The following is a 21,478-nucleotide window of genomic DNA, read 5'->3' on the forward strand; positions in this document are numbered from 1 at the left end:
TTGCAATGAGCTGCCAAGCCTTATTATTATTAAAATTAAACTTTATGTTCGCCGTGCATTCAACGTTTCATCACCGATGTGTCAATTGTTTTGTGCAAGGGAAATGAAGTAATAATGGAACAGTTTGGTTGAATTATACGTCACTTGCAGACCATTTTTATGGTTTCTGTTAACATCAAATGTCAATAATATTCTGTATCAAAAGAAAATTATAATTTTCTTTTTAGTTATTTGATAATTTTCCATTCTTTTTGTAATTTTTCAGTAGAGGTCAGAAAATTTAGCATGCTTATAAGCGGAGTCCTTTTCGTTGAGCGTGCTCATAATGTGGTAAATTTATATAGTAAAAATAATGTTTTTCGCGCCCCGAGTGTGCTTATAACAGGATCGTGCGTGTAATCGGAGTATTATAAACGGAGACCACTGTATCATCATCAGCATCATCATCATCATCATCATCATCATCATCATCATCATCATCATCATCATCATCATCATCATCATCATCATACATCATCATCATCATCATTATCCTCATCTCAACATTCGTAAGAGTCAAAAAGAATAGCCGTGATGAGAGACAATAAGCTCTCATCAAACCCATATACACAGTTGTCAATCCCAAAACAAAGGAAAGCGCTCAGTTTCTCCTTACAAATGTCATTGTCTACCTGTTGTCTAGACTATGCCAAACCCTCCTATCTAATGGTCACAGATGACCTCACAAACCAAAACTGCAATGCCCCGCCCTTTTTGTGTCTTATAGAGGGGTGACACACTATTTTAGCATTAAACCCCACTCTCGATTCTTCAAACTGTCATGATTTTTCACCCATGACGAAATTTAATCATGAGATTTTGTTCGATTGATTTCTTGAATTTGCCACTTTTTGAGGTTGAAAATTTGTTGCGATTAACCGAAAGTTGCAATTAACCGAGTTGCGATTATCCGAAGCGGACTGTATCAACATTATTATTATTATTATTATTATTATTATTATTATTATTATTATATTATTATTATTATTATTATTATTATTATTATTATTATTATTATTATTATTATTATTATTATTATTATTATTATCATTGTTATCACTATTCTTCTTCTCATCATCATCATCATCATCATCATCATCATCATCATCATCATCATCATCATCATCATCATCATCATCATCATCATCATCATCATCATCATCTTTTTCAATACCATCGATTCCTGGCAAACTTCTCAACCGAAAACAAATACATATTGGCATCAAAAGCATAGCATTGAATAAGTTTAGTTGATACTCAACATATAGAAAACTAACCATTCAAATTGTTTTGAACGAATATTCTACGAATTGGGGTATACCCCACTGATCTGATCTGGGACCTGTATCATTCATCAAATATTCTCAACATTAATCCATCGACGTGCTGTATTATGGAAGATAACGATTGTTGGTGACGCGACAATCCATCCATCCAATTTAATCCAATCCAAAAATAGTTACAGCTTCATGTTGTGAAGATTGACGCAACTAGGTGTGGTGGGGTGGCATCGTTGACCTTAAAGGTGGCATTGATGTAATACCTATCTATTTGCTTTAAACTGGTCGAATAACTATAGAATATTGTCGGATTGTTGGTTGCTCTGACATTTTCAGGGATGTTGTTCCATGCGCGAATGGTACTTGGGAAGAACGGCTGTTTTGTGCGCATTGATTCTGGAATTTTTCCAGCGCATATGCATTTTCTTTTCTTCCGCGGTTTTTCAATGTTTTAATTTGGATGGTGGTAGATCCCTGTTGGTACAACATAGTATTGAGTGTTGGAGTCTTTTCCCGTTCAATCCGTGGGGATCAGTTAAAATGCTCCATCGTTTCTTTTACACTATATTGTCTTTTGTAGCCATTAAAGACAATTTACGTGGCGTGGCTGAAAATCGTGTTGTGTTAAAAACATATATATTACGCTCACCTGTTAGGCGTCCTTCTCTAACTCACATTTCACATTTCGGATGACTACTTTCGGATGAGCAACACTAGTCACTACTTACACAACAAAGAGAGAGAGAGAGAGAGAGAGAGAGAGAGAGAGAGAGAGAGAGAGAGAGAGAGAGAGAGAGAGAGAGAGAGAGAGAGAGAGAGAGAGAGAGAGAAAGAGAGAGAGAGAGAGAGAGGAGAGAGAGAGAGAGAGAAGAGAGAGAGAGAAGAGAGAGAGAGAGAAGAGAGAGAGAGAGAGAGGAGAAGAGAGAGAAGAGAGAGAGAGAGAGAGAGAGAGAGAGAGAGAGAGAGAGAGAGAGAGAGAGAGAGAGAGAGAGAGAGGCTGGCTTGACGGTCGAGACAGGTTTGTTTGATAAAGGGAAATAATTCTTTGATATTATGCTATTTATATTTCTGACATTTGAAGAGTGGTTTCTCTTGAAAATGGCTGAATGGAATTGGGTCAGCACTGTCTTCAGCATTCACACCTGGGTTGAGTGGGGTCAATGCCAACAAAGCATCTTTGATAGTTAAAACGATTTTCCGAATATTCTCTTCCATGACTGTGTTAGGCACCTCTAGCTTTGGTTCCTCCATGATCCTTGCTAAATGGAGTATTCCTAACTCATTTTTACTTTTTAAAAAGCAGGTTGTCAAACTATTTTCGAATGTTGTCTTGTAAGGCGGTTTAGGACTTCTTGTTGCTAACTCCTTTCTTTCATTAAAACGTACGCGACAGGACCTATTCTATTCTATATTTAAAAAAAAAAGTTATCGTTTTGCTTTATTCACTACTAGATGTCACTGGTCTTGTCTTAGCTTTAGAAGACCCCACAAGTCTGATTTTTGTTGACGTTTCTCATCCCCAACTTTATCTCAAATATGATATCCGATTCACATCGCAATCCCTTTTCATATATCACGGTTAGAATAAAATAATATTTCAGCAATTTTTTCAGATGGAGTCGAAAACTAAACCGGGATTAAAAATAATAATAATAATAATTTGGCTACATTCACAGGTAAAATTTTTTCTAAAACATCTGGCTAGTTTTCCTTTTCCTTTTCCAAGATGGCAGCGCCCCTGGTTGTTGTGAAACGGATTTTATCATTATAACAATCGAGTGGGCTCATTTCATAAGCGGAAAGGTGAAAAAGAAGATATTATATGTTTACTTTTTGAGTAACTTTCCTTCGTGAAATTAACATGACAATGCCATAAATCAGGTTTTAGTTTTACTCGAAAATCTGATGAATGAGAGTGAGAGAATGGTGAGACGGTGTCAGGTCTGATGTCCGAACGGGGAACGCAATTAATTATGAGCCGAGTTTAACATTGTTGTACTGTAATGGACAATATTTTGCGTCATTGGGTTAACAATAATGATTATGATAATAATAATAATAATAATAAAAATGTTACCTTACTTAAACCTGATACTGATAATGATAACACTGTGACGTGACAGATGAAGAAGAATAAGATTGTCCAAAAAACAAAAAAAAAAAACACAAACAAAATGAAGCAATCACTTACCTTTTTGAAAGAAATATCACAGTATAATTAAGAAATGTTGCCATTCTTTGCAGGGTGATATTTGATATTTCATATTTCCTTTGACTTTTCCTTTTTTTTTTCCCAATCAGATTGGTACTTTCTTTTCTTTCAGACTTTATTGATTGTTGCAATCATGTATGTCCTGGTTCAGATGAAAGATACAGTCCGCATTCCACCTCGTTTATTTCAACTAGACACTGTTGATGCCATTAGGGAGGCTCTCAATAAGAAGCTGGCAAATAAGGTAAATATATTACCAGTCACCCAACTCCATGCATATAATTTTTGGTATGATGGATAGACAAGTTATGTTTGCTGATAATATATTTCTGACTGCAGTACAATTTTGTAAAAGGAATCGCCAGGCCTCATATATTCTATTGTCAAGTTGTATTTACGAGTAAGCAAAGAGAATGTTTAACAATCTGTGAAATGTCAAATGTTCTAATAAGAAGAGCTTCATCCGCTGTAGCTCAGTAAAGGGCAAATCGTTAACTTTGAGGTCTCTATGTGATAGATTGAACATGCACTCATCAGTGAAAAGAATAGGTCTTTCTTTAGTATCCACTTAATGTCCTAGTTTTATCCTCAGCTCATATAACCTGTCAATGGTGGTGTTCTGTATGGGCTCAGACAGAAAAGGCTAGCATTGCACATGTAGATGCGAAAGAACAATCAGATCTTGATCTTCTTTTGTGACATGTGGTTGTCCACTCTGCAGCCGAGGACGAGTACTGCCAGTGGCATTATAATGTTCCACTAACCTTACTGTTTACTATGATGGTAGTTCATTAGCCTTGCAACTTCCCTGCATGACATTCCACCTTGAGTGAGTCCAAGGGCAATATTTAGATTCTCACTGCTAAGAACAGGCTTATTTTTGACGTATTTCTTTAAATCAAAATTACCAAAAACTTTCTTTTATCTGATATATAATGACATAACGATGATGTGTGTAAATGATTTGAGTTTTTTTCAACTCATTCATGAGTAAGTAAAAAATCATGTGTAATTTTTATGTTCAATAAAAGTTCACTGGTTAGGGCTCATAAGTGATCAAAACAAACTCATAAACACGACAGCCATTAAAACTTTTGACATTATTTCAAGTGGTGCATTTTAAAATCCGTTCAGTATATAGAACCTCGCATTTAGTTTTGTTTTTCCAGTAGTTTTTACTTTGACATCAGTGACATAATTGTGCACAATTTAATGTTACTTAATGACTTCAAGAATAATATTTCAATCAACATGTACGGCGCTGTGGTTACTTTGGTGTGGAACAGATGCTTACATTGTAATATTTTAGAAATCGTTGGAATAAGTTTCAAGTATTGCATCCTATGAATATTGCAATCCCCTCTCCCCACTGAATATATAGTAATTTTTTATTTCCATGTATTGATATTGCAGGTGGTTTATAATGTGGGTCTCTGTATTGCACTGTGGGATATTGAAAAAATTGAAGACAGTTTCATATTTCCGGGTGATGGTGCCACTCATACCATTGGTTAGTAATTTTTTACCATATATTGTCTAACTTATTTATTACTTCATAATCTTTCATAACCTGTATGATGCCATTGTGCTAAGGCTGTTGTAGAATATGGTGATTCTTTGTTTATAATCTTATTTTATATGTTATGATTATAATAAATAAATAATGATAATAAATGTACATTTACATAACGCTTATGCCGAAGCTTCGAAGCGCTTCACATCACATACATACACACACTTAACTGAATGTAGACACGAGTGCACACACACACACACACACAAACGCATGAACGTATGCGCTTTGCAATAATTCTAGGCATAATCTAATTTAAATACTTCCCAAAGAGATTTATCAACGCTGCTTTCAAGTCTGACTGACAGTGGGAGTGAATTCCAAGTGATAGGGCCTAATAAAATTAAAGTGATATTTGCTCATAATCTGCCAGCAATGTTTAATTTTACTGTTTTGTTCCGCTTTAAAATGTTTTGTTTCACTTGTAAATGATTTGAAGCTTCCAAAAGGGTTTTGATACTTGATACATGTTTCTGTTAAAAATTTCTCGTAGAATCAAGTTCATGAAATTGGAAATTGTCAAAGTGTATCATTATTGAAAATTTACAATATCTGTTTTTTTGTTGGTTTTTTTTCATTATTCATGATTTATAAAAAAAAACAAACTTCAGTTCATTTTAGGTATGTTGTCTTCCGTCCATTTGTGGATGAAATTTTAATTGGAAAGATTAAGAGCTGTCGCAGAGATGGAATCCACGGTGAGTTTAGCCATGTCAGTTTAAAGTAAAATTATTTCACGTGCATAGTTTTTAGGCATCCTTTCTATCTGCCTCAGAGAAAACTATTAATGTTAGATACATTAGATGGATATAACATTTAGAGTTCTGCAATATTGTAAAACTACATGTGTCATCCCTTAATTTGTGATTACACTTTTTTACACTTTAAAAAGTCATTACTGCTATGATTTTGAGGTTTATTTTTTATTATTTGTCCCAGATGATAATTTTCCTTAGTTTTTCAAAATATCTTAGTATTGGCATCTTTTTGTGGCGAATATTACGAAAACAGCCTCTTGGCACCGTCTCATATGTAAATGTAACTTTTAATTTAAATTCACATTATTGCAATCTATTGATTATTACCGCATCATATTAAAAAAAATTTTCTTTAACATTTACTTCACAGTATCGATGGGTTTCTTTGATGATATTCTCATTCCAGCTGATTCCCTTCAACATCCATCCAAGTTGTATCCTTTATTTTGGCTTATTTTCTCTCAAAAAAAAACAAAAAGCAAATAAATATAGTGCAATATTCACTAGATGTACTGAAAGCGCTTTACAGTACAAGGGGTCCCTAGCTAACAGCAACACTTAACACGTAGAATGAGACATGACACCTGTTCGGTGATATTACTTTTTTTTTCTATAGAGACAATGCTGTTAACAACCAGGTACTCATTTTACAACTGTATACGGTGAGAGAATGTGAGAAAAGAGCCTTTTTCAAGGACTCATTTATGCAGCGCTCAGAGCAGGACTTGAAACCAAGACCTTCCGATCCGAAGGCGAGTGATATCCCAGAAGACCACATAGCCGTACAACTCTAACCTTTTTATAAAATATATTTCTTGGACTCGCTCACATTGTTTTTCATAAGTAATTATAGAATTTAAAAAAAAGATTGTAACCCTATAAATTTCATTAACTTATTTACCCCTGGGATCTTTTTGCAAAAGAAACATTCTGTATACCCCTATTTTGCACTGTGGGGGTGACCCAGTCAGTTACAAAGATAATATCGCATTCTGATTCATCAGCTCAATTATGACTCTTCCTATAAATGGAAACCTTTTTATAAAAATTATTTATATTATTATATTCCTTTTTCTCTTTTTTTTGTTGATTCTTTGGTTTGTGTATATTCATATTTTGTATTCTAGATCATCTAAACCTTTTCATTCTCCTCTTTTTAAATTATTTTTTTTCAAAACAGAGGAAAATTAAGGGATACTACTCATTCATGAATACATTTATTTTAATTAGTGACTTGCCTCCCCTGTGTTAACAGGGCTCACTCATGTCCGATGTGAGCAAATTCGGTAATAATAATAATCTTTCCCAGGAAAAAAGAAAACCTGAAAGTTTTGATTTTTTTAAAATGTAACACCACGTGGTTGTTTACCTTGACCTTTGAAAGTGATGAGCAGGAGCAGCTGTGGAGTTGGCAGTATGAAGCTGGTGATGAAGAAACTGTAGATCTACCCATGGAAATTGGTGGAGATGTCAGGTTTGTATGTTTGTACTTCAAATGGTCATTAACTCTTTGATTTTACTTGTTATTTTATTATTATTGCTATTGCTATTATTTTTGTAATAATGAAAACGATAATAATGATAATATTAATAATAATGATGATGATAATGATGACGACGACGATGATGATGATGATGAAGAAGAAGATAAATAAGTACAATTATTTATCTAAGTTTTTTTTGTGTTGTTCCCTTATTTATGAGTCATATTTATTCCCTTTATCTTTCTCATCATCATCATCATCATCATCATCATAGCCATCCTTATTTTTCCTATTTATTTATTTCTTCTTCTTCTTCTTCTTCTTCTTCTTCTTCTTCTTCTTCTTCTTCTTCTTCTTCTTCTTCTTCTTCTTCTTCTTCTTCTTCTTCTTCTTCTTCTTCTTTTTCTTTTTCCTCTAACTAATCGTAGCTTTCATTACTTTATGTCGATATCTTAATCTAGATTTTTTAGAAGTGCATTTATCTTTCTTAGTTTGATATGATAATGTATTTTGGTCATTCAGAGAACATTTTTCTTATTTCCTTAAAGTTTGTTTTATATTTTGTAATTATTTTTTTTGCAAGACTGTGTATCATAGATTAATTTATCTAATTTCTGAAATAGTGAAATAGTCAAGTCAGTTTTCTATTGTTTTTAATTTTAACTTTCCTGGTGGGGTGTGGAAGGGCTTACTTTATTAATAATGTCACTATTGGAATCTTGTGAGTTTTATCATGACATTCAAGTGTTTACTGGTAATTTATACACTAATGATCAATTCCAGTGGAAAACAAAGTCATTGGCTGCAATACCATTTTGTTGTGTACATTATTAATGTTGTATGTGAAAATCATTTTAAAAGCATAGCCACGATCGAATACTTGAAAGTCTGAATAATTTGTCACATACAATATTAACAGACTTTCAAGTATTCAATCGTGGCTAGGAGTTTAAAATGATTTTTACCTAAGTGGACATTGATATTAAAGCAATATATCAAGTTATTATACATAAATATCTCCCCTTTAACCAAACACTCTTATGTCTCTAATTTTATTTTTTGTTTTTCAGATTCCGTGTGGTAGATGAAACCTTTGTAGACACAACCCCAACAGACCATGATGACGTCAGCAGCACTGTGATGCCACCTCCTTCCACGCCATCCACCTCTATAGCACCTGTCACTGACCCCAACCAGAAAAAAGCTCCATATACTTTAGTGGTGAGAGTGATTACATTCTATTTTACTAGACAAGTGAACGAAATCGAAATGAGGCCATTTCAAAGGCCCTTGTAATTTTTCAAAGCTTATGCAGGACAAGAGTCTGTATAAAAGCTTCTCAAAAATATCAGTAGTCGTTTTTCCAATGATTGTCCTCGTGTTGAATGCTTTTCTAGCTGAAATATATAACTGTAATTGACACAACCTTAAGGAGAGACTTACTAAATATACATTTTGAATATTATTATATGCCTTTAGTTTTGGGAAAAACCCAATTTTACAGCATAATAGCAACAATAACAAAAACAAAAAAGAGAGGTCCTTTGTAAAAATATGTATCAGTTCAGGAAATATTCATATTCTGGATGTTTGTTTGAAATTCCAAATGGAGGAATTAAAGAATCTTAGATTATTTCATACAAGGTTACCTATTTTCCATATATATATGGAAACAAATGAGTTCAAACCACGCCTATCGACCATAAAAGATACCAACGACACACCCCTTAACAACCCAGAAAAAATCGCAGATAGGTGGGCTGAATACTGTAAGGAAATGTACGATGGCAACGCAAACACATTGCCAATGATGGAACCAAATGGAGATGAACTACCAACCCTACGAAGCGAAGTAGAATGGGCAATTAAACAGCTCCCAACAGGCAAATCAGCAGGAAACGATGAAATATTGGGAGAAATGATCAAAGCTAGTGGAGACGAGGGGACTGCATTATATCACACTCTCTGTAAAAAGATATGGCACGAAGAACGATGGCCAAATGAATGGACAAAGGCTGTATTTATACCAATCCCCAAAAAAGGAGACCTACAGCTATGCACAAATTACAGGACGATATCATTCATCAGCCATGCAAGCAAGATCTTACTGAAAATTATTTTGAAGAGATTAGAGAACGTGGTGAAGGAAGAAGTCAGTCAAACTCAAGCAGGCTTTAGACCAAACAGGGGAACAAGAGACCAAATATTTAATATCAGGACACTGATTGAAAGAAGCAGAGAGGCAAACATAGATCTACACATGTGCTTCATAGATTACAGCAAAGCGTTTGACTGCGTAAATCACGAACAAATAGTATCAACTTTGAAGAACTTAAACTGCCACTACAAAATAGTCAACCTCATAAACAATCTTTACCAACAACAGACAGCATCGGTTAGACTAGAATATGGACTTACAAAATGGTTCCCAATAAAGCGGGAGTGAGGCAGGGGTGCATCCTTTTTCCTTCACTATTCAGCCTATACACCGAAACAATAATGCGTGATGTAATGACAGAAGAAAAAGATGAAGAGTACAGTGCCGTTAAGATAAATGGCAGGAAGATCTCTGACCTACGATATGCAGACGACACTGCGCTATTGTCAACAACATCAACAGGTCTCAACAAACTAGTAAAATCGGTAAAAAAACATAGTGAAGACAAAGACCTATTATTAAATGAAAAGAAAACGAAAATAATGAGCACAGATAAAAGCAGCACTGCTCAGGTCGAAATAGAAGGAGAACAACTGGAAAATGTTACAAATTTCATTTACCTTGGAGCACAAATAGAAGCCAATGGAAATTCGGCACCAGATATCAGGAGAAGACTTGCAATTGCAAGCAACAAACTAAATAAAATGATGGCAATCTGGAAGAGCGAGGAAGTCAGACTGAAAATGAAAATCCTAACATCCTGTATTTTTCCCACTGCAATATATGGATGCGAGACATGGTCTATAACCAAAGAATCAGAAAAGAGAATAACCGCCTTCGAAATGAAATGCTATAGAAAAATCTTACGCATCCCGTGGACAAACAAAGAAAGCAATGCAAACATCATGAAAACACTAGGACTAAAAAAGTCCCTGCTAATGAGTAAGATAAAAAAGCTGAAACTCAATTACTTTGGGTACCTGAAAAGACACGACACACTAGAGAGAGATGTACTGGAGGGCATGGCGGAGGGCAAAAGAGGCAGAGGAAGACCACAAAGAAGATGGCAACAGGATATACAGGAATGGCTCAACAACGGTGTGATGGAATGTGGCAGATGGGCACAAGACAGAGACTTCTTCCGAAGGATTGTGTGGGAGGCTACGTCCAAGTGATATGCCACAGAGAGAGAGATATATATATATATATGTATATATGTATATATATATATATATATATATATATATATATATATATATATATATATATATATATATATATATATATATATATATATATATTATATATATATATATATATATATATATATATGCAGAATTCAGTATGTTAAAAAACCTCAGTGTGTTTTCCAATCACCTGCTTAACGAAAAAAAGTAAGTACATAAAGTATTTTTACTAGAGTTCAGCCCCCAATTAGTGGTTGGTCGATATGTTTGCATAAAAGTTCAGTAAATTTTTATCTTTTGAATTGGCAACCCTGTTTCATAATGTACAGCTGCAAGAATACACCAAATGTAAATCTTGACAGTATATATCCTATAATTTGAACAAACAACCTATGAATTAACTACTGTGTATATTTGAGGTCATGGAAAACTGAGTTTTTGCAATGTTCCATCAGAAGACACAGATATTAATATATTAAGTTAATTTGAAAAACGAAGGAACATTTTTTTAAAAAATGTGTTTAATAATGAAAAATACTCTAAAAACCGATAGAATAGCTGGAATTGCTTCTCAGTGTAAAAAATTGTGGAACTGAATACTAAGCTGCTAGAAGCTTGGACAGTAAAAAGTAATTTACAAGAATGAATATAACTTTTCAAAAAAGAACAAAATACCAAATTGGAATAGTTTCGGGCTCAAAACCATTCTTCAGCCAATAACAAAAACAAAACAAAAAAATATAATACATCATTTAAAATAAGACAGACAACAGAAGGCATGGCATGTCATGTTGGCAAATACGAAGTTGAAATGTCATTTTGACTCTGGATATATCTGCCTTGCATTAAAAAAAATAAATCAATGGACTGAAAATGAAAAGTGAATTGGGTATTATGAGCAATTTGAATTTTGTCATATCCTATTTGTGAAAAAATTAGTGATATTATTGTAAATTTAGTTGTTTCTTTTGTTTTCAGGGTTCCATATCAGAAATGGGTCTTGGCATGCTGTCCTGGTGGAATTCCTGACAATGGTTGAGAAAATACAGAAACATTTTGTGCTTTATCTTTGGAGGGGACAGGAAAGAATTGTACACTGGAATTATCATTTTAATGGGCTCACTGCTGCCATCTATTATCTAGTTCAAGAGAAGAACTAGAAGCAGCGACATCAATAATGAGATAATTGATGTGAACTTTGTTATAGTACTTGCTGGATTCCAGCATGCTCTACAATACAGCACGACAGAGCTGGATGAACGAGTTGCATCTATATATCCCATGATCATTGGATTTCGGCATGCATGGATTCTAGCACACTTTTTAGCATCTCCCAAGAGTGTGCTATAATCCAGTGAATACTGTATTTTATTTATTTATGATAATTATGTCTACACTTTTATTGTCTCTTCTGTCCCCTGCTACTTGCTGCCTTATACTCACTATGTTCCTTTGTATTCTTGCTCTAGAATGAGTCCATTTGATTTTGTCTGGGCCTTGCTTTGATTCCTCCAAAAAGTCTGGGGTTTAAGATTTTTTGACAAGTCGGGGTAATCTTATTCTTCTATCATAATATGAAGTAAAATAAATCTTGGTTTATTTTGACAAGCTGAGGATAATATTCTGTCGTCAATTTAAGCACAGACTTATTTAGAAAAGTTTGGGGACTAAAATATTGAAAAAAGGTTCTGTTAGTTTACTGTATTACAAGTAATAGGCCTGGCTCACCAGTCCCTGGAAAGAAAGCCACTTGGTTATTTGTTTTAGCAAATTTCTCCCTGATTATATGATATCAAGGATATGTATTAATGCTTTGTATTGATATGAAGTATGTATATAATGTGTTGTTTTATAATTAAATAAATTTGACACAAAGATGCCTAGATTTTGGCATTTGTTTTTATTTTTTAAATTCTCACTTTGACTGTCTAAATCATTGGGATGGAACCACACCTAGGGCATGGCTCCTCGTTGCCTTTCTATTTATTATGGCTATTATTATTATTACTATTATTATTATTATTATTATTATTATTATTATTATTATTATTATTAGTAGTAGTATTATTGTTTTTGTTGTTATTGTTATTATTATTATCATTATTATTATTATTTTTTTTTTTTTTTTATCATCATCATCATCATCATCATCATCATCATCATCATCATCATCATCATCATCACCAACATTATATTATTATTATTATTATTATTATTATTATTATTATTATTATTATTATTATTATTATTATTATTATTATTATTATTATTATTATTATTATTAGGGCGGGGGAGGAGGATGTTTCTTTGTTTTCTTTGTTTTGTAAACAATATGATGTAAACTAAGCGTCTCACTCATGGCACGGATCGTGTTTCTATGTATAGAATGGATTATTTTAACTCAGCCAAGGTAAAAGGATGGACTGCTTTTTGATCTTATTTTGTTCTTTGGAAGAACTTTACAGACCCGTTTTAGTACTTTAAGTTTTATCTTAGTTTTTCTGTGCGCTTGGTTGGCGCAAATAATCTAAATCTAAAACTTTTCATTATCTCTAATTTAATCTACTCTTTTCTTAACATACAATAGTGTCAGAAATGCAAACATATTACTCGAATGAGATGACTTGGTTTTGCCTTGGTCATCTGTTCATTTACTATTGGGGAGACAGTCCCATATGGGAAATTTGTCTTTAGGGTCCATTCCAAGGAAAGACAGGAATAACAGGCATCAGCCGCAGTGCAATGCCGTCAACTGAGCTAGGTGGTGGTGACTGCACTTGGAATCAATACTTTACGTAATGAGGCGAATGCTGTAATAATACTGAGCTACCGGAACCTCCCCAGCTGTTGTGTACTATCTTCATTTGCGTGCATGGTGATATCAAAAGTCACACGTGTCATTAAACTACTAAAATGAACAACTACCGTGTCACCCGATTTCAACAAACTGGATCCAATGAAAACTGGAATCAGCATAGGTCAATCCTTGTGTCAAAATTGTCAAAAAGTCTCAAACCTGGAGGGGGGGGGGGGGGGGGGGGGGGGGGGGGGGGGGGGGGGGGTATTTGAAGTAAAGGTTTTCTGGCCAAAATAATAAATAATAAATGGCATTTATATAGCGCTTCACCCCCTCCCCCCATTGACACAGGCTTTAAGTGCTTTACAGCTATATAAAACAAAACTTGTTACAGTAAGACAAATGTAGATGGAGAGGTGATACTATTTAAATTTAACAACAAAACATGATAATAGAATAGCAACTTATGACATAAAAAGAAAAAAAATTAAGCGAGATTTGAAAGTTGTCAAAAGATTCGAGCATCTCACATGAAATGGGAGAGAGTTCCAAAAATGGGGGGTCGATAATTGAAAGGATTGCTCACCTATTTTTTACGCAAGGTTTAAGGTTTGACAAAGATTGATTGGTCATTGCTTGACCTCAAGTTTTTTATTGAAATGTAGGAGTGACTGTTAGTGCTCAAGGATTTGTAGACAACAGTACAAATCTTATAGTATAGAACTATAGGCAACTCTTTTCTCCACAGGAAGCCAATGTAACTCACAGAGAAGAGGAGTTGCCGATGGGTATTTGTATTTATTTCGCACCATGAGTCTGGCTGCGTTATTTTGAGTAACCTGAAGTTTTCACATTTTGTCTTTAGTTAAATTCGCCCAAAGGGAGCTGCAATAGTTCAATTTCGATAAAACAAGGGAATTGATCAAAAGACCTGCTACTGCTATTATTATATGCTTTGGTATTAAATGGCGTATTTTGCTTATTTTAAAAATTTCTATGTACATTATATTGTATGGTGTTAATCCTCCCCCCCCCCTGTTTTCCCTTTCACTGTGCATGATAAGCCAACATTTTGGTTTAAATAGATTTTCTTGTAGGTTTTATTTATTTATTTTTTTTTTTGATGCTAAACGTCAACGATCATGCTCATGGTTCAGGGGAAATAATCCACAAATAAATAACCAATTACACACCAACTTTAACTTTAAATCATTACCTCCGTACCATTCCAATGATCGATTACAATTTCAATGCAGACTACAACGCTGTCGTACTCTTACAAAAAACATTACCAACATTTTGTGGACCAAAGAACATTTACTTCAAATATCGATTGATAAATTTTACCCTCAACTTACCTACACGTCTCAAACTCGAGACTTTAAAAACATCTCAAGTTTCAGATGTTTTGTCAAATTAAGGGCCATTTTTGATAGATCTTTATTTGAAGTAACCATTTTCTGGCCAAAAAAAAAAAGTGTTTTGTATTGTAAGAGTGAGCCCGAACTACTGAAATCCTCTCGTGGATAACCTCGTTTACAATCCTCTTGCTGTAAAGACAATAAAGATTTTCCCACGGGATGGCCGTATGACTATGACTGGTTTGAATCCCCGCATTGTCACCCCATGACTGCAATCATACCCAATTTATTTAACGATTTTTTCCCCCAACTCTTCATACTTGATGTGAGTTTTATACCTGTTTAAAAAAAACAAAACAAAAAAATCGCCTTCTCCCACTCCCATCCAAATAATAATAATAAAAAAGAATGACACACACACCGACAAAAAAAAACATACAGAACACAAACCACGGCAAAGGCCAATGGACTGCTGTTTTTAAGGAGAAAAAAAAATGAAAGAAAAGAGAGGGAGAGAGAGAACAACGGCGACGATGATGATGATTATCATCATCATTATTATTATTATTATTATTATTATTATTATTATTATTATTATTATTATTATTATTATTATTATTATTATTATTATTATAATATTATTAATAATAATAATATCATCATCATTATTATTATTATTATTATTATTATTATTATTATTATTATTATTATTATATTATTTATTATTATTATTATTATTATTATTAATATTATTATTAATAATATCATTATCATTATTTTTATTATTATTATTATTATTATTATTATTATTATTATTATTATTATTATTATTAATACTATTATTATTAATAATATCATTATCATTATTATTATTATTATTATTATTATTATTATTATTATTATTATTATTATTATTATTATTATTATTATTATTATTATTATTATTATTATCGTTATTATTATTATTGTTTGAGAGTTTTTAACAAGACGAGAGTAATTTTAATCGATCACATTTAGAAAAACGAATTTTTTTGGGCAACCAAATTTTTTTCCCCTCAACGTACGGCCTTATGTATGTATCATGAATTGACGAGATGAGTATACCATCCCCGTCCCACGCTCACTCTTGGTCTCTAGTTTACTCACTCACACCACACAGCGGACAGGTCGTATCTATAATGTTGTACTATACCATGTACTCACGACGACCCACGGTCGGTAGACGGGGCCACGTCGAGTTGAAGAACCCACGTGTAAAATATTTATCACTGTCGTGAGCGGTGACGGTGATCAGACGCGCTGTGTTTCGTGTGAGTGAGTGACATTATTGCATTCTTAAAAGGGGAAATTCCGATACTGTTTGTGACTCTCGAAGTATTGTTTTATTATAATACGTTTACAAAATTTCAAATTTTAATTCAAGGCGAGACTGTGGATTTGGTTTAATATCAGGAGTTTTCTTGATTTGGAATAAATTGAGGAGTGATATTCATTGAATCGGTATGTTGATTCACTTTCACTCCCTCTCACAAAGTAAAATAAAATAATCAAAATAGGACGCCCCCCCCCCCCCACCCCCAATAAAAAAAAACAAAAACAAACAAACCAAGAAAAACAAAACACACACAAAGCCAAAACATAAGATAAACGAAATTTACAAATACCAAATAAAAAAATAAAAAATAAAAATAGAATATTAATTAAACAAACAAACAAATCAACAACTGCAGAATAATGAATAATAACAAAACAACAGTACAACAAAAGGAATAGCTAAGTGGATTTAAATATAAATATTTAAATTCCATCTTGAACAAGATAAAGCCACCGAAAATAATCCCCCCCCCCCCCCCCCCAAAGAAAAATACAACAACAAAAACCCAAAATACAGACAAACAAAATAAAAACAACACCCCCCCCCCCTCCCAACACACACAAAACCACCCAAAACAAAACAAAGAAACAAACAGAACAAAAAATCAAATAAACCAAGTAAATTATACAGTCCTCACGATTAAAACCTCAGTACTCAGATATTCTAAGATTTCAAAAAGTGTTTACTTCAGTCCTTTCATGCCATAATAATATCGTCATCATAAACAATCTCTTTTTCTGTATCCAATAACGTATTCTCCATCCAATTCACATAATAATAATAATAATAATAATAATAATAATAATAATAATAATAATAATAATAATAATAATAATAATAATAATAATAATAATAATAATAATAATAATAATAATAATAATAATAATAATATAATAATAATAATAAAATAATAATAATAATAATGATGATGATTATGATGAGATGATGATATGATGATGATGATGATGATGATGATGATGATGAATAATGATGATAGACGTCTAATAATAATAATAATAATAATAATAATAATAATAATAATAATAATAATAATAATAATAATAATAATAAATAATAATAATAATATATAAAATAATAATAATAAATAATAATAATAATAATAATAATAATAATAATAATAATAATAATAATAATAATAATAATAATAATAATATAATAATAACAATAATAGTAAATATGATGATGATTATTATCATCGTCGTCGTCATCATCATCATCATCATGAACTAAAAAACTTAAATCACAATCTATCATTTTCACACACACACACACACACACACACACCAAAAAAAAAAAAAAAGAGAGAAGGTAACGTCTTACTTAATCCCACCAGGAGTCTAACCGTTCAGTCTCGAATAAGCCAATTCGACACAGTTAAACATTTGTAAGCATTGCACCTCATCCCCCCCCCCCAAACCTCTCCCATCAAATAAAAAAAAGATAAAATCCACAGTGCAAATATTCCATGAAATATCTCGTTATATTCTCATCCTCCTCACTTTGTCGCTATTGATTGTCAACTAATCCCTTGTTTCCCCTCAAGCAACTTATGTAATCGATGCCACGTTTAAAAAAGTAACAGATTTCTCCCCACTTTAATCTTATTTTTCTGGGCGTGGAATTTCTACATTGATCGAATAGTCTACTTGTTCTACGAGTACGACACGCCCATTTTATCAGGTTTGTCGTACTCTGATTAAACGCCTTTATTTAATTTTTGGCCAGAAATGTTTTATTGGCGACATCATTGGATTATCGAAATTTTTAATCTGGGGTTTTCGGGGTCATCTTAGTTCATCCATCGAGTTCTCAAGCTTATGAATTTAAAAAAAAAGTTGTTTTTTTTTTGTTTTTTTTTTTTTTGGGGGGGGGGGGGGGGGTAATCTTAATTCATTCATCAAAATCTCAATATATAAGAATTTTTAGGGGTCATTAATTCATTTATGAAAGTTTCAAAGTTACGAATTTTTAGGGGTCATCTTAATTCATTTATCGAAGTCTCAACGTTACGAATTTTAAGGAGTCATTTGGATTAAACCATCAACGTCTCAAAGTTACAAGTTTGGGGTCATCTTAAATAAGTACATATGAACATTCATTAACCATGCTCAATACGTTTCAAAATGTTTCATTTATTCCCCTAGCAGGCTATATGGAACCATTTTTCCAATTCATTCAGTACTGATCGCCTAATACCCTTACAGTATCTATCACTGCCTGTGGCCATGTACTCATTCACTCCTGAGTCGAATGGGGTTATGTGTGTAACCTGCCTCATCCAAGGACACAATGTGTGTATGTATGTGTATGTGTGTGAATGTGTATTTTTATGTGTGTGGGTGGGGGGGGGGGGGAAGGTCACCTTGATTTGTTCTTCGAACTCTCAGGGTAAAACGTTTTAACATGTTAGGGATCATACGAAACGAACAACAACATAAAAAAAACAACCAAAAAAACCCAACAAAAAAAAAAAAAAAAACCCAAAAAACCCCCCAAAAAACAAAAAACAACCCAAACAACAACAACCCCCCCCCCCCCCCCCAAAATAAATAAGCAAACAAAAACAAACAAATATATATAGAAAGAACAAATCTGGCCAAAGTGGAAAAGAGACGTTCTGTCAGTGCACGCCAAAGTTTAGCTTTTATTTCCATTTCCAGTTAATCATTATAGATGTCGTTTCAAGGCTGTGGTAAATGATATGTGGTATAGACGGACTGATGCATCGGGCAATGCAGCGGAATGAAGTCAATCAATCAAAAATGTTACCAGATTAGTGCAGCGGGATGGAGGCAATCAACCAAAACATTGCTGACGTCGTCATCGTCATCGTCGTCGTCGTCTCTCTCTCTCTCTCTCTCTCTCTCTCTCTCTCTCTCTCTCTCTCTCCTCCTCCTCCTCCTCCTCCTCCCTCTCTCACACATACACACACACACACACACATTCACTCACTCTCTCTCTATATATCTCTCTATCTCTCTCTCTATCTATCTATCTATCTATCTATCTATCTATCTATCTATCTATCTATCTATCTATCTATCTATCTATCTATCTATCTATCTATCTATATCTTTTCTCCCTGCGTTAATATAATAATAAAAAATAAATAGATTATGCAACTTCATATTTTTATAATGACAGACTAGGGTAAGGCGGCGTACAACATTAAATCGAGCACGTTGTGACACAATGTCTCAGCTTAAGCAGATGACTCACAAGTGTAACTACCAACTTCAATTCCTGTGTTTATCAAGTAATCTCTTTAAGTTGGTGTCAAAATAAAAGACCAATCTAACTGATTTACTTTATTTGTTGAAGCCAGAAAGGTCATAAGTTCTTTATATTATTTGTTCTATCAGATAATCACTGACTTTACTCATGCGTTTGCGTAATGTTTACATTTCACTACCTAATTTGTTGCAGAAGTACTGGGTATAGTTCGATAATAATAATATTTGCACGTCAAATATTTCTTACAGTGGCGGCCTCAGAATATCGCAGCTCACGCCACATTATCATATGATATCACATCATATTATATCAAATTATATATAAATCAATATGCAGAGCAAATAGGCAATTGTTTTAGCGTTTAAATTATCCATTGAATAGGTTTGAACTTAAGATAACAATATTACAGTGTATTTTTAGAAAACAATCATTCGTATTAGTATAATACATAGAATAATAATAATGAGAGGGATTTCTAAAAGTAAAAAATATAAAAAGGAATTAGCTACGTTGCTAGTTGATTGGGAAATTGGGGTGTCCAAAAAACTGGTTCATTAGAAGTGTAAAACCATTTGGTTTCAGAGTGATGGAATTTTATTTTCATGCCTAAATATATGCTGGTCGTCAATAAAAATCATCCATCCTCGCTCTTTTGCATCCTAAAGTGATCCTAAGAATATACCTATACATCCTGCTACTAAAATGTTATGCCACCTTACGATTCAATTTGTAACCTCTTCATCATTAGTCCTCCGAAGGACTGGTTCCATACACACTATCATGGAGTTTGAAACCGGAAGGATAGAAGGTGTGACATCAATACTTCTCTACCCTATTGAACATAATGGTAGACAGAGTGGTCCTCATATTCATACATTGGATGAGGTTGATCCTTGTCAACAGCAATATTGAATTAATTAATTAAGGTACAATACTCACGATTAAAAAAAAAAAAAGTAAACACATTTAAAATGATGATGATGATGATGATGATGATGATGATAATTATAATAATGAAAATAATTAATAATAATAATAATAATAATATATAATAATAATAATAATAATATATAATAATAATAATAATAATAATAATAATAATAATAATAATAATAATAATAATAATAATAATAATAATAATAATAATAATAATAATAATAATAATAATAATGATGATGATGATGATGATGATGATGATGATGATACTTATAATAATAAAAATCATCATCATCATTGTCATCAGCAACATCATCATCACCTAAGCCTTGGTGCTACAGGTTAAGGACGACCGGAAAAGAAACAATCTTTATTTATTATTTATTTTCTCTCTTAGAGGTAGAAGATAGGACGCGCTTCCCTGCTGTTCTTATTTACTCATCCGAATGACAAGGTAATCGATTAACAGACAGGCATGCTCTTGCGTAAATTGACAAAATATCTCTTCCCCTTCATTTTAACTAGAAAACTTTTTCAAAATGTATGGATGGATGGATAGATATCAACCAGCTTGTCAAAATATCTTAAACTTAAGACCTAAATCATGTCTCGGGCTTTAAGACTTTAAAATTTGTTTGGTGTATTTTTAATGTATCGATGTCTGAGGTACCTTTACAATTCTTTTTTTGTTTTTTTAAAAGAAGGATGAAAAAGAAAAGTTGTTTTGTCATTTACGACAGATATCTGTTCTATGTACTTTTTCATTGAGGCGAATGTTGATTCTACTCAATTAAATTATGGAAGTGCATTGTTAGCACGTCTGTCTGAAGGGTAGTGAATCTGTGATTTGGACTTTAAAAAAATCCACGACTCTCATCCCCCCCCCCCCCTCTCCCTCCCCCTCCCCACCCCACCCATTTCCTCTCTGTCAAAGGAAGTCTATGGTAAAGAGGAACCACGTCCGGTCACCTTGACATTAAGACCCTTGGATAGGCTCCCCTGTCGTAAGCCCCCGGGAAAGCTTTTTAAACATGTAATTATTGCCCCTATCCTGTTGAGACGG

At 33.1% G+C, this 21,478-nt stretch overlaps 2 protein-coding genes across 4 annotated transcripts in view; both read left to right on the forward strand.

The window, feature by feature from the left end:
- Window positions 1-3,041: 3,041 nt before the first annotated feature.
- On the forward strand, window positions 3,042-12,574 carry LOC144973321 (DNA-directed RNA polymerase III subunit RPC8-like). 2 transcript variants are annotated; one of them, XM_078915609.1, is made up of 8 exons: window positions 3,042-3,122; window positions 3,644-3,775; window positions 4,945-5,041; window positions 5,716-5,802; window positions 6,233-6,296; window positions 7,247-7,336; window positions 8,417-8,567; window positions 11,670-12,574. In XM_078915609.1, exons 2-8 carry the CDS (start codon window positions 3,665-3,667, stop codon window positions 11,718-11,720), a joined length of 651 nt encoding a protein of 216 aa, XP_078771735.1. In that variant the 5' UTR covers window positions 3,042-3,122; window positions 3,644-3,664; the 3' UTR covers window positions 11,721-12,574. The 2 variants fall into 2 exon arrangements, with proteins under 2 accessions (XP_078771735.1, XP_078771736.1); XM_078915610.1 differs by having other exon boundaries at window positions 3,049-3,122; window positions 3,621-3,775.
- Window positions 12,575-16,116: 3,542 nt separating this feature from the next.
- Window positions 16,117-21,478, forward strand: part of LOC144973322 (uncharacterized) — a 176,329-nt gene continuing 170,967 nt past the window's right edge. Inside the window, exon 1 of one of the 2 annotated variants that reach the window (XM_078915611.1) lies at window positions 16,117-16,349. The gene's annotated coding sequence lies outside the window, so the exon portion shown is untranslated. The remainder of the gene's footprint in view (window positions 16,350-21,478) is intronic. The other variant, XM_078915612.1, reaches the window with a different exon arrangement.

This window comes from Berghia stephanieae, chromosome 5 (assembly GCF_034508935.2).
Source record: "Berghia stephanieae isolate SIO BIC M18660-M18661 chromosome 5, UCSD_Bste_1.3, whole genome shotgun sequence".
In the NCBI taxonomy this organism is placed as follows: Eukaryota; Metazoa; Mollusca; class Gastropoda; order Nudibranchia; family Aeolidiidae; genus Berghia; species Berghia stephanieae.

Excerpts from the sequence above, each read along its gene's own strand:
- LOC144973321 (XM_078915609.1), top strand. The coding sequence starts at position 3,665 with ATGTATGTCCTGGTTCAGATGAAAGATACAGTCCGCATTCCACCTCGT. Across the intron at positions 3,776-4,944 it reads ATAAGAAGCTGGCAAATAAG|GTGGTTTATAATGTGGGTCT; the intron begins GTAAATATATTA and ends TTGATATTGCAG. Across the intron at positions 7,337-8,416 it reads GAAATTGGTGGAGATGTCAG|ATTCCGTGTGGTAGATGAAA; the intron begins GTTTGTATGTTT and ends TTTGTTTTTCAG.